The following is a 16,701-nucleotide window of genomic DNA, read 5'->3' on the forward strand; positions in this document are numbered from 1 at the left end:
ATTTTTAAAGGTGCTGCCATCTGGTGTAACTAATAAATAATAGTTAACATCAGTTATATTTTATTTATCAAATAATTCTGCATCATAAAATGTTAATTTGATTAATTCCTTCAATTAAAAAAATTATATATATATATTTTTTTTTTAGATTTTTTCGTTATGCATAAAATTTTACACACAGTTTTTCTTTTTAAACGTAATCCAATCCACCTAGCGTTATTTTAATGCTTAATTCCTTTTTTTCTTATATTTTTCATCACAGTTCAAGTACATAACAATTCATTCTTTTCGACCCAAAATTCACTATCTTTATATTTTGCGACCCACTTTTTATAAATCGTATCTCGATCGGCCTTGCCCATTCAATTTTTCCGAGCTGAAAATATGAATTATAAATTACGAAATAATAGTTTTAAATGTAATTAATTATTATTTTTAAGAATTAGTAATATTTTATTATAGATGCGATTATTTAAGCAAACACGTTGTTAGAAAGTTAAAATAAAGTATTATAGAATAATGACAAAAATGCGAATTATTGCATCTATCTACGACACATTTATCTACATTACATTTAACTACGGAAAGAAGCCGAAATTGAGTAAAGTAACATTGAAATTCATTATTTATTTTAAATGTAAAAAAGCATAAACAGTAAAAATTATTGTTTTGAAAATTGCATTTGTGTCTTTGAGACTAAGTTTTATTTTTATTGTAACGTTATGGAATAATAGATTTTTAAGTGCAACTTGATATGTTGTTTTCTAGTTTCTGTAGATAATAGATTCTTTAAAAATTTTTTTTTTTGCTTCGTTGTTCAAACGTTATTCTTTGTTATTCTTTGTATTTCTGGGAAAGAAATTAATAAGTAAAATAATTTGGCGAGTAATTGACGAGCGTGCTTGCAAAACAATTAGAATTTTCTTAAATAACAATAATAAATAAATATTTTTTTCTTCTTTTTCTGAGAACATTAAATATTTCAAATCTGGAATCTTTGAACACAGAATATGTTAAGAAGTCTAGTTGACCAAGTTCATAATAAAACGAGTTTTAGTATCATAATAATACGAGGAAAAGCAAAAAGAAGCAAAATTCAGCAACTGTTATTATTTCTTCAACTGTTTTAATTTTTGCAGAATTATTTCGTAGTGGTTAGATTATTTGTTTTTGCTTTAGAAGTCATTTAAAACTTTCGCTTGCCTCCGGAGAAGAAAAAGGAACGCTATGTGTACTCCGCAAAAATGTCTTCGTAGCAGCGTATTAACATTAGCTGAAATAATCGATTTACAATGTTAATTCTCTTACCACGATCTTTTTTTTAATTTTTTATTTTTAAAGCGCTTGTTTATTTCTATAAATCATTATTGGTTTAAATTCTTAAAATTGATTGTAAATAGTTTTTATTATTATTATTTTTAATTGAAAGTGAATTATTCAAAAAGTTTTATTTCCTTTAGGTAAGAAAACATGTGGCTAAAGTAATTTACCACTCTCTTGGAAATTATTTTTAAACTCAAGTTAAGTTGCTAGAGAAATTTTGAGATTAATTTTAGCAATGCACTTTTTTAGTGCTTACTTTAATTTAAAAAATTGCTTAATTTCAAAAATTATAATTAATGACGTTTATATGCTTTGCATTTACGATAATTTATGTTTAAAAATAGCAACACATACATTCCATGTTATTATTTAAGTATACGACTACCAGAATTTTTTAATTGCATGATGTAAAATTTGTTTGCATTGTATTTGTTATGTGAATTGTTTTTTGACAAAAGGAAATATTTTTCTCCGAACCTTTAATTACCATTTCCTTACAGCGGATATAAATTTAGCTTCCTGAAATATGTTTGGGGGATGGACATATATATTAAATTTGGTTAAAATTTCATCCACAATTTAGGTTTTATGCGTTATTACGAGAGACTTAATTACCCTAATGACAACTATTTGTGCTTTAGGCTGTTTTACGACTCGGCGACAGGCGATGAAAATTGGCGATAACTTCGGTGAGAAGGACGTAAAGCGCAGAAAATTTGCTATGTGTTTTATGTGCTTGTTGTCATTCTTGCACAACTCGTGGAATTTTTTTCTACTTGTAGCATGATTTGATTGTAGAAAATGAATTTTCTAGATTATTTACTTATTTTACAAATATTCATTGAATATATCTTGGAATTATCTTGGAATTAAAAAGCATACAAAATTTGATATCCTCTACGCCTTATTTATTTCCTTAAAAAAAAAAAAAAAAAAAAAAAAAAAAAAAAAAAAAAAAAAANAAAAAAAAAAACACCTGAACAAATAGTTTATTAATAAATTTTAAGTTTACTACTTTTACACTTACACCAATTTCTTTCTAACTTTTTTCCAACTTATAGTAATGCTAACTTTCTAACTTTTTTCCAACTTATAGTAATGCATTTAAATAAAATTTTCATTATAATTAATTATAGGAATGCATTTAGCTATAGTTCCATTGTAAAAGTAATCAAAAGTTCTATTATAGTCTGCTAGAAAGCAATAAACAAATAATTACTACGGGAAAAAAATTTGGAAAGAAAAAAGTAAGTCTTAGACGTTTCACGCGTTGCATATTCACTAATGGTATTAATTCATATTGTTATTTTTTAGATACAAAAAGTACTTTTATTATTATAATATTTTTTTATAAATCCCCTGCCTTAAATCATAGCAGTATTATTCAAATTATTTAAACATTTTTTACTTAAATGATGCAATCTGAAAATCTAATATGGAATAAATGTTTATTTTATTTTTAATATTTTTTTATGTGTAGATACCTAAAAAATATTGAAAATTAGAAAATAAAGTTAGGGAATCTATAACAGTAGTTTTAACCAACATTTCGCTATAAATTTTTGATCAAATAGTAAGCACTACCGAATTTGTTGCATCATTATTTTCCAGCAAAACAATTCTTATATTATAATTTTTGTACCTTGGTCTTTTATTTTTCTGATAAGAAAAAAACGTGATTGAAGATAGTCTTAAATTCTACGAGAAGCCAATAGCAATCGTCATCCAGCGTTTACAGTGACCTTGATTGTAAACATTCTCACGTGAGGGATGAACTATTTAGTAGAAAATTCTTTTTTTATAGGTAGGATTTGTAAGTCTTAAGTATAAATAAAAATCCTCATAGCTCGTTTTTGATATTATGGTTGAATTAAGAGAGAGATATTGCCCCTTTTCAACTCGTTAGTCCTCACAGTCCCTTTTTAGGAGTGATACTCAAAGGACCTCATAGCCCATTTTAAGATCATGTTTTTCAATAGATCTTATGTAAATTTTAATTATGATATTTTTTAAGATTTGTATAGTGTTTCCAATTTTCACAATATTTTCCTCTTTTTAAAATAAAAAAAAATTTTAGTCGTGTTTTTAGTAATATTACATACAGTTAATTTCATGACATTTAATATTCGTTTACATAAAATATTATTGAAAAATTGTGATGATTAAGGCTATATGGGTTAATCGCAATTAATCTTTTTATTCCCTCCCATTCAAAATATTCCTTTTTAACTTTAAGAGATAAAGAGGAGTAAAAATAATAGTAAATAAATAGTATATCTCTATAAATGCATGCATGTATTTTTAATAATGATTTCTTATTAGAATACATTTGACCTTTCTGTCGGAGAGACTCATATGAAATAAACCATTCGTAACGAACTTTTTATTAATGCAAAATTTCATAATTTGTGCGCAAGTTACAAGGAAAATCTTTAATTAGACTTAGAGTTAATAAATTTAAATTTCTTTAACAGTCGCACGACGTATAAAAAAAATTCGAAGAAACTTCTGCACTTCAATTCTTTAAAAAAAAAATTCTATGAATTGTGACTTTAAAAAAATGAGAATTCAATAATTTGATAATAATTATAATAGAAAAATAAATAATTTTTTAAAATAAAATTTAAATTTTACTTTTAAATGTCTTTTGTTATCGTTTTTATAAGTATCATCATAAACGAAAAGTAACATTTTTAGATTGTACTCAAAATAACAGTTTTAGATACTCAATTATTTAAGGGCATTCCTTCATTTATTTATTCTTTTTTGTATTGTACACCTAAAATACAAGGCAAGATTTTATAAAGAATCTCATTTACATGGAGGCAAATAAACATATTTTTTATTGACGAAAGTGTGTGTATAGTGTGCCATTTATATTTACGTTACGAAATGTCACCAAATGAAGCACCTCAAAGATGACATTGGAAAGATGTCATCTTTGAGAATTATGGGTCATCTTTCCTATGTCATTTAAAGAATAATGAGACAGTTTGTGACATTTTTTATGAAATGACATACTGCTTGCTTGAATTTTAGTTTATTTATTTATTTATTTTTAAAAAAAACATATATATTTCGTCCGTTTATTTGCCACAAATTAAAAAATTTCCTATTTTTTTCCGATCACCCTGTAATAACTAAAATCCCTGTAATCACCCAACTAAATAAACTAATGAAATAAAAATATCAGTAAAGCTAAATGAATATTTCTCGGAAAACATTCGCAATTAACAAAACACAATTTGAGTTATTGTTTCTCAAAACTGGAAATATGATTGGTCAGTCAACCATCTCCAAGAGCATTATTCGTATCTGAAATCAATATTGGGTGCAACAGGTGGTGAAAATCGGAACAGCCGATGAAATTTGCTTTCCTCAACTAAATGAGAGGTCGACCCCCTCCTAGCTCTCTGATTAGAGAACGAGCCGTTTTCTAGGCTGCAGCGAGAGCGCATGCCACCATTTTCCCTCCATAACCTGCAATGAAAAATCTCTCTTTTCCCAGTACAACACGCATCACACACACACACCTCCTCCAACACCCAAATTATTGATTGCTTTTGTGGAATAAAGTCTTGGAGTACCCCCTCCTGTTTCGATTGGTGTCTTCATCAATTGATAAACACATATTAGCTCATATCTTGGCCTTAAGTGCCTCATCTTAATAAGCTATACACCTTCAGCATACAACACCGTTAAGAAGAAGCTGAAAAAAAAGCAAAAATAAAGAAAAAAATATTATTTATTTTTGGACGGGAATCTTTGTCAAGTTTGAGCGGTTTTCGGAGATGACAAAAAATAAGTCTCGTGTTCCGTCGTAGCTTGGTTTATCGAAATTGTTCGTTTATTGTTGTTTGTGAATGATCGGATACTACGTGAAAGTTTTTGGTGTGGTTTCTGATCAGTTTTTCTGGAGTGAATGTGTAGTAATAGTGAGTATATTTTGGATTAGAACTTCCTCTTTCTGTTGTGTGTGTGTGGTTTTTATAAACATTCTTACTGCGTCTGCGCACATGTCCCAGAATTTCATGGTAGGGGGTGGGGTTTGGCTATTGATGTATTTTTCTTTCCTATTTATTATTTTATTTTATGTTAAGAAGTAAATTTATTCGCATTTATTTGTGTTATTGGGTTAAAGCATAAAAAATTTGTGTAATTGGTTTTGCAAACTTCCTTGTTTATAATAAGCATTGTGTTATATTATTTCATTAGTTTAATTTGAAAAAAAAAAAAGAAAACTTATTAATAATTTGTTTCCGATTAGAAAATTTAGAATTTGAGATTTTTTGAGACTCTTATTGAGGCATTGAGTATTATTTAAACTTATTTCTTGCAAGTAATTTTTGCATAGTCTTCATGATTTTGAATTTGATTTTTGTTCCAAGATTGCTAGTGGAATGAGTAAGTACTAACATAAAAAAAATAGTTGACTTTACATTAATTACATATTGCATTTTAAATTCAATATTCTAAATTATAATTAGGCTAGTGTCACAATTTGAAGTGCAGTGGGCAAACTTGTCTTTTTATTTAGATGAATGGAAAAAAAAATATTCTCCTTGCCGATTAAAGCTTAAATATTTTAGTACACATTATTTAATGAGCTTAAGTTTAATTTTTATTTTAAAGCATATTAGTCTATATATATAGACCATATCTGTATACAATAACTAAATATCATCACAATTTTTAATCTTCTCTACTTTTATCTCATACTTTATGCATAAAATATGAGGTGCAATAATTTGTTTAATGCACGAATTTATATATTATCTTAAATGGCTTATTATATCTCGAGTTTTGTTAGAAATTTAATAAGCTTTAAATTTGATGGTATTTTTTAAAAATTATAAGATCAGAGATTTTATAATTTTCCAAATTGTAGTTAATGTTTAACATCTAGTACCTACTGGTAATTTAATAAATTTCAAATTTATTTGGTATTTTCAAGAATTTGTAGCTGGTAGTTTAGTAAATATCAAAGTTGATTGCATTTTCAACAAGTAGCACAAGTAATTCAATAATTTTCAGATTTATAAAAATTTAAAACTTTATTTACATATATTGAAATTTATTTACTATATGGAATTATAGGTATTATACATATATAATTAACTATAGGTATATATATATATAATATTAATCATTTATATATGCCTATAATTAATTACATATATATATAATTAATTATAGGTATATATGTAATTAACTATGTTATTTAGAATTTTAAGTAATTGTGCTAAAAGTTTTTTGTGATTTTATTTACAGGCTGCTGAAGAAGCTTTGAAATCTGGAAGAAGGGGCAGAGGAGATAAAGACAGAGAATTATTAAAAGAAAGCAGTGAAAACTTAAGAAACTCAACTGGAGATATTAGTGGGAAAATTAATGGTGGTCCTCAGACCTATCTTAGTCAATCTGATAGTCAATCCCCTTCTAATACAACTATGCATTTAGGAAACCAAGGAGTAAGTTTTTATTGAAAATTTTATTCTAATATTTAAATTTTTTTTAAAATTATTAAGTGAATTTATGATAACTAATTTGCCTCATATTTTTTTATATTTTACCTATGTTAACTTAATATCATAAATGTATTTTGAAGAGAATAATTATTTTCATTCGGTGAAAGGTTTGACATAATTTTAATCTTATTACCTTTTTAACTATCTGAATATGTTTAACTTAAATTTATTTCAAATAAATGTGCCAAAATTTATTTCAAATTAATGGTGCCATTTATTTAAAATTTGGTATAGGCAAAATCATTAAAATCATTTATTCTGAAACAAAAAAGCATAAACATCTGAAATAGTTTATTTTATGTTATGGCGTTTTTGACATATTATATCTTGTAAGAAATACTCATTTGATCATAATTTTAATTGTAGTAACTAGGTAAATTGCAATTGTGAATGAAGAAGTATTAATACAAAATATAAGTAAATACAATACAAAATATGTTTAAAAAAATGCATTGGAAAATAGTAAATTTAATCTTAATTTTTTCTATTATTCATATATAAAGGCAAACTTAAAATCTTAAAACAATAACTTCTCTATCTGTTGAAAGAAAAAAAAATCAGTTCACGTTGGTTATACATAAAAATTTAACATACATAAGCTGAGAATAAAAAAGCATATTTAAATAAGTTTTTTACTTAGGTGGTAAAATGTTTTTCTTGATTTTATTATAAAAAGCTGTTCAAAAAATATAATGAAGTTTAATTTAAACCTGTGTAGTTATCATTTTAACACGTGTAGTAAAATGAAACAAACATGTGCTTTTGTTTATGTATGTTCAACCAGTCATGGCGAGGTGATGTTATTCGCAGATCTCATTGAATCCGTAATCTCTTCATACTTCCTTTAACCCTTATTCTGTGATTTGGCAACTTGCCACTACACAATATTATGATCTTCATTCATGCGTTATTTTTGTTTTTAAATACTATTAGTTCACACTTTCGCTCTTTGCTTAAATTTTTTTCCTAATTTAATTTTATATTACATTTTTTATTTAACTATTTATTTTTACTCTTTTAAATTAATCTATATTAAAAAAAAAATCTTCAAATGTTCTCTTATTGTTGTTCTTTTTATCAATATCTTTTCTTTAAGCCATTGAAAAAATGTATCCATTTTGTTTGATTTTATAAAATCATTAATTATTAATGTATTTACATTATGCCTAAACATTTTTATTAAGATACAAAAAAACGAATGATATGTACTATATTTTATTATTACTTTTCAAAAAAATAACTTTAAAAAGGATAGTTTGAAAAGAATTCATATTTTGAGTGGAGAAAACTTTTCTTAATTTAAAACAAATATTCTAGTCTTTGTTTTTAGTAAAAATTTTTTGTATTATATTAATTTATTGTTTAATGTAGTTACACCAACTGAAAATTTTATTGGAAACAAGTAAATGAAAATTAAATTTTCTGATTTTACTACAAATTTTTACAAAATATTAATATTGCAAATTTAAATCAATAAAATATTTTGAAACTGACTCTCAAGAATTGATTTACATTTAATTCATAAGAAAATGTTAATATAATGCAAAAATAAGTCATGTTTTCCAAATTATTATGGAATTGGTTGAAAATGACCTCACTTTTAATCGGGAGAACAAATAAAGAAGAAGAAAATAAAAGATTGTTTTTAATAGTATCTTAAATACCACTTAATTTTTTAAAATTTAGCAGTATTTGGTTTTGTATTAAGTCACTGGATATATTAAATTTTTTATATTAAATGGAATTAAATGTTTTGCTTTTCTATATAACCTTTGTATTTTATACGTGTTTCTATGATAGAGCTGCATTTTTAAAAGCATTTCTCATAGATATTACCCTTTTTAACGTTTTAAGGATAATTTTTTTGTCCGAAAATATTATTTTTAGCATTAAAGTTGTGTTTTAAGATTTAAGAGAATATTTTTTTCCATTTCTTTTTTTTCTTCAACTTAACAACTTTAGTTTTTTTCAGTGTCAAATATTTGTAATTATTTTAATATCTAATTATCTTTATTATCTTAAACATTTCTATTCAAGTTTTTTTTCCCCTTTACCCCGTACCTATAATACAGCTAAGTTTTTATTATTTTTCAATAATAACTAAACTTATTTATATGTAAAAAGATGATACTTATTAATAATTTTTTTGTCACTATTCAGCTGTTGAATATTCGGCCGTTCCCCCCCCCCCCCCCAANCCCCCCCAATATTCAAAATCCCAATTCTCTATTTGTTAATCCCTAATTCTTGATCACATTTGTTTTCAATTTCACTGCACACATATCAATATATTATATTATATTTTTTTTATTATGAAATTGAAATTGGCGCAAAGTTTTGCAATTACCCAGTATAAATTAGACTTAAGTTTACCTAATGACATTATACTTAGTTATCTTAAAAAGCAACTATAAAGTAAAGTAGGATTTTTTATATTTCAAAATTGTGATTCATAGTTTTTCATTTTAAATATATATTTGATATTTGAATAATATAATTACAGTTTTATATTGTAAGAATATTAAAATCTAATTAATTCTATCTGTTTGTAGGCCCGCAATTACATGGATCAATACCAGCCTCAAGGTGGTAATAATTATCAACCTCCAGGCATGTTAAATAATTATAATTCAAATGCATCTTATGGATCCTATACACCACAAGTGCCACTGCAGGGTCATCCACAACAGCCTATGTTTGAAAACCGAGTTGCTGGTAGTATCGATGGCTTAATGGAAATTGATGGTACAAGTACAACCCACCGTATGACCAATAACCGTCTAAAAAATTTGATTCATAATCGACAAAATCAAAGAGATCAAGGCCAGTTGATTCCTATATCTAATCCTGTACATGATTCATCTTTTAATTCTCCTGTTCCTCTGTCTCCTGTGAATCAACAGCCTTCCTTTACATCACCATACCTACCTCCTCTTAATCATCAGGAGCCATTGCAAAACTCCTTGCCATACACAGGAACTTCAGATAGTTCATCATCTCTAATGCATTTGCAGCAGTTGTCACCAAATTCTATTGAACCATCTAAACCTGCTATACCAAATAATCAGAATGTTCCTTGGCCCGAAACTCCCTCCAGGAACACTTCTAAAACACCTGAAAGCACCTCACCATTAGTGCAGAAGTCCCCTGTAAAACCATCACAAAATGGAGTTGCAGATGTGACTTCTGAGGTTGCTGCCAATGATGGAAATACTGTAGTAAATGACATTAAAGTTAAAAAACCAGATGATGACACTCCCAGTAATAATTGTGCCTTAGATACTAGCAGTGAGAAAGTGGATAGGCAGAACAGCTCTGATAATATCAATATAGAAACTGATAAAACATCTAACACTGGACCTGTTCAAGAAAATAAAGTCCCTGCAAATTGTGATAATCCTGCTGAAAGGGGCATGTTACCTCCTCCACAGTCTCCTACCAGTATTCCAAGGTATCCTGTACCCAATTCTAGTTTTGTGCCTCCTCCATATGCATACAGGCACCTTGCACCACATCAGACATTAGCATCCAATGTTCCTTTACCACAAGGATGCATGCCACCGCCGTCTATACCTCCTGCGCCAAGTATTGTGCCACATTCTTCCATCAATGGTGGTATGCCACACAGTGGCATGTCTATGATTCCTAATCCTGTGTCAAATGAAACGAACTGTGATGAGTCCAATCAGCCTCATTTTTTATGGAATACGACCACATCTATGAATACATATACAAATATTACCAGTACATATAATTCTAAACTATCTTTTTCTAATGCAACTTGTATGCCTACTTTCGCGTTAACTAGTGGGAGCAATAGCGCTCAAACATATGCCAGCTCTAACTCTTACTACAATAGTCAGCAACTACAGCAATCACATTTAAATTATTCTGATAATATCACTATGCTTCCAAAAGGGGGAGGCACTTCCAAGTCATACATAGATAGTGGTCGTATCCAGGACTCGTTCACCCAATTGGACACCCCTCACAATTATGGACATCAAGACCTCCCCCATATACCAAACTCTGTACCTCCTTTTTTAAATAACTATTCCAACTATGCAGTAAAAAGTCATCCTGGCAGTAATTGCTCAACTCCTGTGGCATCTGGGTTTGAAAATCAAGAATTAGATTCTATTGATCGATTGGAAAAATTAAGAACTAATGCAAAAATCGAGCCACCCCAGTGTGATTGCTTAAAGAACAAAGATGGTAAGCTGCTTGGTACAAAAGTGAATATTGTTGTAAATAATTTAAAATTTTGAGTTAGTATTTCTCGTAATCTTTTAATTTTGAAGAATGATGGTACTAAGTATTGTGTTTTTAGAATAGAATTACGTCTCGATGCATTTTAAAGTTATTCAATTTTATTCTATGTTTTGAGTATTTCATATTCATTTTAATTTTTAGATTTACATAGATGAAACAAATCTTAGTAATGATGTTTAGTTAAATTAAAATATTAGTTTCCTCAAGTCTCATTTAACTTGTACTATAATATGTAATGAAATAATGTTTATGTACAGTCTGCAAAATAAAAAATGGACCATTTTTTTTATCTAATGATCGAATATTCACGTTCTTGGTCTCAATATTAATGATTCAAAAGGGTTACTTCACTATTTTATTTAATAATGGTCGACAGGGGCCCCATAGTGGCTTTAGGTGGGCGCATCGTGCGTCCACCTAAAGCTTGGGGGGGGGAATTTTTACACTAAATAAAATGAATAGCTTGGGGGGGGGATTTAGAATTTACCCTAGAATGCGCCCAAGTGCTTGGGGGGGATGGGGGCCACTGATGGTCCAAAAAATTTTGAATTGTACAGTACACAATTTTTTACTTAATTTTAAAGAGTATAAATTTTGCATGGTGAAGTACAAAATTTTAACAAAATTAGTTGAATGGTTCCTGAGAAATTTAATTTTAAAGAAAGAATATTTTTTAAGTTTGATTTTTCAGAACTATTTGACCCATGTCGCTCAAAATTTATATTTTGATACGTAAAATTACATCTTTTAGAATGATATAAAATTTTTTATGCCTTTCAATTTTAAATTTTTTCGACTGTTATTAATTAAATAAAATAATAAAAAGCAATAAATACTTACTAAATGTTAAATTTCTTTGGGTAAACGTATTTTATAGTTGTGTGCAAAAATTTTTCAATTCACTTAAAAAGTTCTGGTTATAGTGAAATATGCAAAGCATAAAATTATCATTACGGTGTCCAAACTTTGACCACTCTCCCGACCAAACTATGGGGATCATATTTTGCAGATTGCGACTACCCCCCATATTTTTGGAGTTAGAAATTTGTATCCGTCGAAAAAAGGTATGTTTATTACGAAAAAATACGTTTTTGTGCCTGATTTCGTAACTTAAAATAGCGTCTGCATTAATTAATTAGCAATTGAGATCAGCCCCTCAAACCTTTAAGATTAAGTACTAAAATGTGAAAATCTGTTTTTTATTTTGCGCACTGTACACCAATATGTTTGTTTTTGTATGCTAGATTTTTGATTAAATGACTATTGACCACTTATTGGTTTGCTTATAGCAATACCATGATTTACTGAAGAATGATGGAAGATTTAATTTGTCTTTAGTTAAAATTTTACTGTTTGTTGGGTTATGTTTAGTCTATGTTGTTTTACATGGCTTCTTATGTTTCTACTTTGCTATATTTTCTTTACATCTTCTATAAAAAATATGAAAATTTTTATATATGTTTAGAATTTAACTAATGATAATATTAAATACACTTGTACTCCTTACAGTATTTCTAGATCAGCAATGGTATTTTCAATTATGCTATTAATCATGTGCTTAACATCAAACTGTAGCTTCTCTTTACTTTTTTCTGCTTACTCTTTACTTGAAAATTTTAACATACTGTTTTTTAGTTTTTTTAATTTTATTTTAGTATTATGATAATTGTTTTGAGAATAATTTTGCCTGTTTCGTTTCATATTTTAATGATATAACTAGAAATAATTTTTATAAGTTTGTGGTTTACAAAATTGATTTGTTGTCTTGCAATGAATATACTTAGATTTAATAGAATATTTTTCTAATGTTATTATATATATTTTTTTAATCTTATAGGCAGAGGGTTGTTATTGTAAACAAAAGATATGCTCTGATGTTATAAATGTAATTTTTATTGAAATAATTATTCGTTTTAATCTACACATCTAGCACCTTGAATTAATTTAATCAAATTTGATTTAATGTTGCTTTTTGAACTACTTGGTTTTAAGCAAATATCCTTCATAGAATTCAATATGTTTAAGTCTGTATTTAAAAAAATTATTTAACACTTAAAATGTTATCAGTGTATTAAAAAGGTTTTTTTAAGTTCTTCCACCAAGGAAAGTAAAAAAGCCACAGTTTAAGTTTCTTACACAAGAAGCAAAATTATAATTTTAAACTGTCTATGCCATCTTGCTGCGAAGAAATATCTGGGCTTTAGAAAATGCAAATAACTAAAATATTTTAAAATTTATTCAACTTTCTCTCAAAATTGCCAATTTGGCGACATTTTTTCTCCCAGATGAAATTTTTTAAAATCAATGCCTGATTCCCCTTTTTTGCAAATTTTTATGAACCAGGATAATGCAGCATTGGATTAAGTTTTAGTATATTAAAAAATGATACCATAAACACTTTTTTTCTTCACAGAACTGTGGCTTTTCTCCGTATTGATGTTTTGTGCCAGTTTCAAAATAAACAGAGATCGCTAGCTAAAGACAGGCTAAACTTGACCTAACGGTCCTGAGTAACTGTTGCAAACTCACTTCAGTTATAAAAATAGCTTATTATTTGCAAAAATGCATCAATTCATACAACTACAGAGCATTCAAAAAGCAGCCTTAATTAAGATAAATCTATTTAACTCAAATTTTTGCAGTTAAATAAATGTTATAATAAATGTAAATTATTAATGATATCCAGTGAGAACTTTTTCTAATTATGTCAAAACATGTGTCAAAAATATTAATTGATTTTTTGATGAATCATTTTAAATTTTCTCATGTGTTAGTAGAAATATAAACCAAGTAATAATTTTTATTGCTATATGACAACCAGATATATAAATGAGTAACTATTTTCATTTCAGTATTACCATCTGAAAAACTTCCATATTATACACACTTAGGAAGTGGTTCTTCTGTTTCTGCTATTAGAGAACTTATTGAATGCAGGTATAATTTTTGTGCTCATTCTGTTTTTTGAAGTGGCAAATTTTATTAAAAAAAACATTTTCATTAAAATTTAATACAGCAATAAAATTCACATTCATACATATATGCATACATGCAGCAATAAAATTTATATTTATACATGTATATATTTATAATTCTGTTTTATGAGCAGCTTTTTTTAATCGCTATGTATTTTGCATAAATTAGTCTGTTTTTACCGTGTTCACCTTTTTTTTATTTTTATCTATGTGCTTATAATTTGTACAGCAAAAAAAAAAAACTATGCTTTAATTCTTAATAACATGTTTTTATATTTCATTATAAAAATGTTAACTCATTACATCCTTTATTTTTAAATCAATCTAAAACTGCATGAGATAAAAAATGACTTTTTCAAAAAACCCATAAATATTGCTTTTTTTTTATTTACTTAAGCCATTTCAGATTTTTTTTTTTTTTAAATGTTTGTGCTTATAAAAATACATAATTGTTCAAAAAAAATTTTATGCATGCTTTTTGAAATTCAGCTTTCTGCAATCTCCATGTAGAATGACATTATTGTGGAAAAGTACTTTGTACTTCTCTACAATACTGTACTTTTTCGATTGTACAATCGTACTTTTTTCGTGTCAAATATTTTTTAACCACTTATAAGCATTCAACATTTCATTCTTAAAAATAAGTAATGATTAATATTAATGTTTAATAGGTATTTATAGATTATAGCAAAATTTCTGTTTTCAGATCTGGAGAAAAAGGAAATGCAATCCGAATAGAAAAATTGTTGTATTCTGGAAAAGAAGGCAAAACATCTCAAGGATGTCCCCTGGCCAAATGGGTGATAAGACGCTCTAGTCCTGAAGAAAAATATCTAACAGTCATTCGGCATAGGCCAGGACATACCTGTCGAACAGCTTATATTATCGTGGCTATGGTGGCCTGGGAAGGTGTTTCACAACATGTAGCTGATATGTTATACAAAACAGTTGTTTACAAGACTGTGAATTTTGGAATACCAACACAGAGGAAATGTGGAACAAATGAGATGTATGACTTTTTAATTTTAGAGCTTAATTAATCTATAATTATTGCAAACATTGTATTCTTTTTGAAGCAGCTATTGACTTGAATGTTTTCTTCTTAATTTATGGATCATCACATATCTTTTTGATTTAGAGATTTTTGTTAAAATAAAAATATTTTAAAAGATCTGTAAATGGTAAAAGAAAATAATCTATTTAATTCAGAAATAATCATTTTTTATTTATTTTTAAAGAAAATACTGACTATAAGCCTTAACTACTAGAATAGAAAGGCTGAAAGATAATGAGCTATTTTTTCTGACAAACTTAAACGAGTATGCTAAAAAACAGTCATAAACACTGATGCACCCGCTTTTTCAGTTATTAAAATTTTATATGCTTGATTACATAATCCTATTTAACTGTCACATACTACTCCTTAGACATGAATGAATTGGAAAGATTTGTAATCTGTTTTTATCGCACAAAAAGTTTATTAATTTGTTTCTTTTAAATCCAACAAGAAAGATACACAAGTTCGCAAACCAGTTGTAATCTTTTGTATATAGGCAGATTTTAGCATAGTTTTTAATTATATTAATTTAATATGTGATTTACTGGTACTTTCCTTTAAATTTACATTTTTTCCAAATTTAATAACATTTTAACAGGGTTGATTACATTAACGCAAACTAATATCATGATTTTAAAAGAGTGAGATTTTTTCTTATAAATAGAAACATTTAAATATTCTTTGAATTCAATTTATGTCCAATCAAATAAGTTTCTTCAAACTAGTTTATTTTTATGCCTAAAGTTTTTTTTTTGACTGATTATAGTTTTTTATTCAATTCAACTATAAAAGTATTTTGAAACCAATAACTAAATATAGCTTCAACCTAAATTAAGTACTGCTTTTAAATCAAAGGTATTATTTAAACATTTATGTTTAATTTTCAGGAGAACTTGTGCTTGTCAAGGCCTAGATCCAGAAAGCTGTGGTGCCTCTTTTTCATTTGGTTGCTCTTGGAGTATGTATTATAATGGTTGCAAGTTTGCTAGAAGTAAAAATGCTCGAAAGTTCAAACTTACTGAGAAAGATGAGGTAATTTACAAATTTTGTTTCTTCAATTTATATTGTCTAGGTATTAAAAAACAGTATGTGTTTACTTTGTTACATATTATTTAAAAATATTTTGATTATTGACTTATTTTGATTATCACTTAAAAAGAAATCAATTCATTTAATTTTTTCTTAATTACAATTGATCTATGTCCTGAATTATATATCTTTTAATGTAAGATCAATGATCTTGAAGCTTCTAAATAAAGTGATATTATCTTTTTCTTCATTTTTTATTTTTATGTCAGTATTTTGTTAGCCTATTTGGAGATTAGGAGACAAAGCTCTCGATTCATGAACATATGCGCTATCCCCCTTGCATTAGCTTTGCTGAGAAAATTTATATTATGTTAATTTCTGACAAAATATATACTATGATAACCTTATAGTAATTTTAATAAAACTGAAAACTATTACAAAGTTTTCAAATTTCTGGCAAAAATCATTGTAATTAGACAAATTTATAACTTTTTCTATCTTGTATTTTAACATAATCTT

At 27.0% G+C, this 16,701-nt stretch overlaps 1 protein-coding gene across 9 annotated transcripts in view; it reads left to right on the forward strand.

Moving 5' to 3' along the window:
• Window positions 1–16,701, forward strand: part of LOC107446842 (methylcytosine dioxygenase tet3-A) — a 76,937-nt gene that overhangs the window by 49,407 nt on the left and 10,829 nt on the right. For 8 of the 9 annotated variants that reach the window (XM_043041983.2, XM_043041990.2, XM_043041987.2 and 5 more), the window contains 5 exons: window positions 6,595–6,792; window positions 9,402–11,064; window positions 13,974–14,058; window positions 14,803–15,105; window positions 16,041–16,185. In XM_043041983.2, coding sequence (XP_042897917.1) covers window positions 6,595–6,792; window positions 9,402–11,064; window positions 13,974–14,058; window positions 14,803–15,105; window positions 16,041–16,185 — 2,394 coding nt within the window. Of the gene's footprint in view, window positions 1–4,738; window positions 5,259–6,594; window positions 6,793–9,401; window positions 11,065–13,973; window positions 14,059–14,802; window positions 15,106–16,040; window positions 16,186–16,701 lie in introns of those variants that run through there. The other variant, XM_043041991.2, reaches the window with a different exon arrangement.

This window comes from Parasteatoda tepidariorum, chromosome 3, assembly GCF_043381705.1.
Source record: "Parasteatoda tepidariorum isolate YZ-2023 chromosome 3, CAS_Ptep_4.0, whole genome shotgun sequence".
Classification (NCBI taxonomy): domain Eukaryota; kingdom Metazoa; phylum Arthropoda; class Arachnida; order Araneae; family Theridiidae; genus Parasteatoda; species Parasteatoda tepidariorum.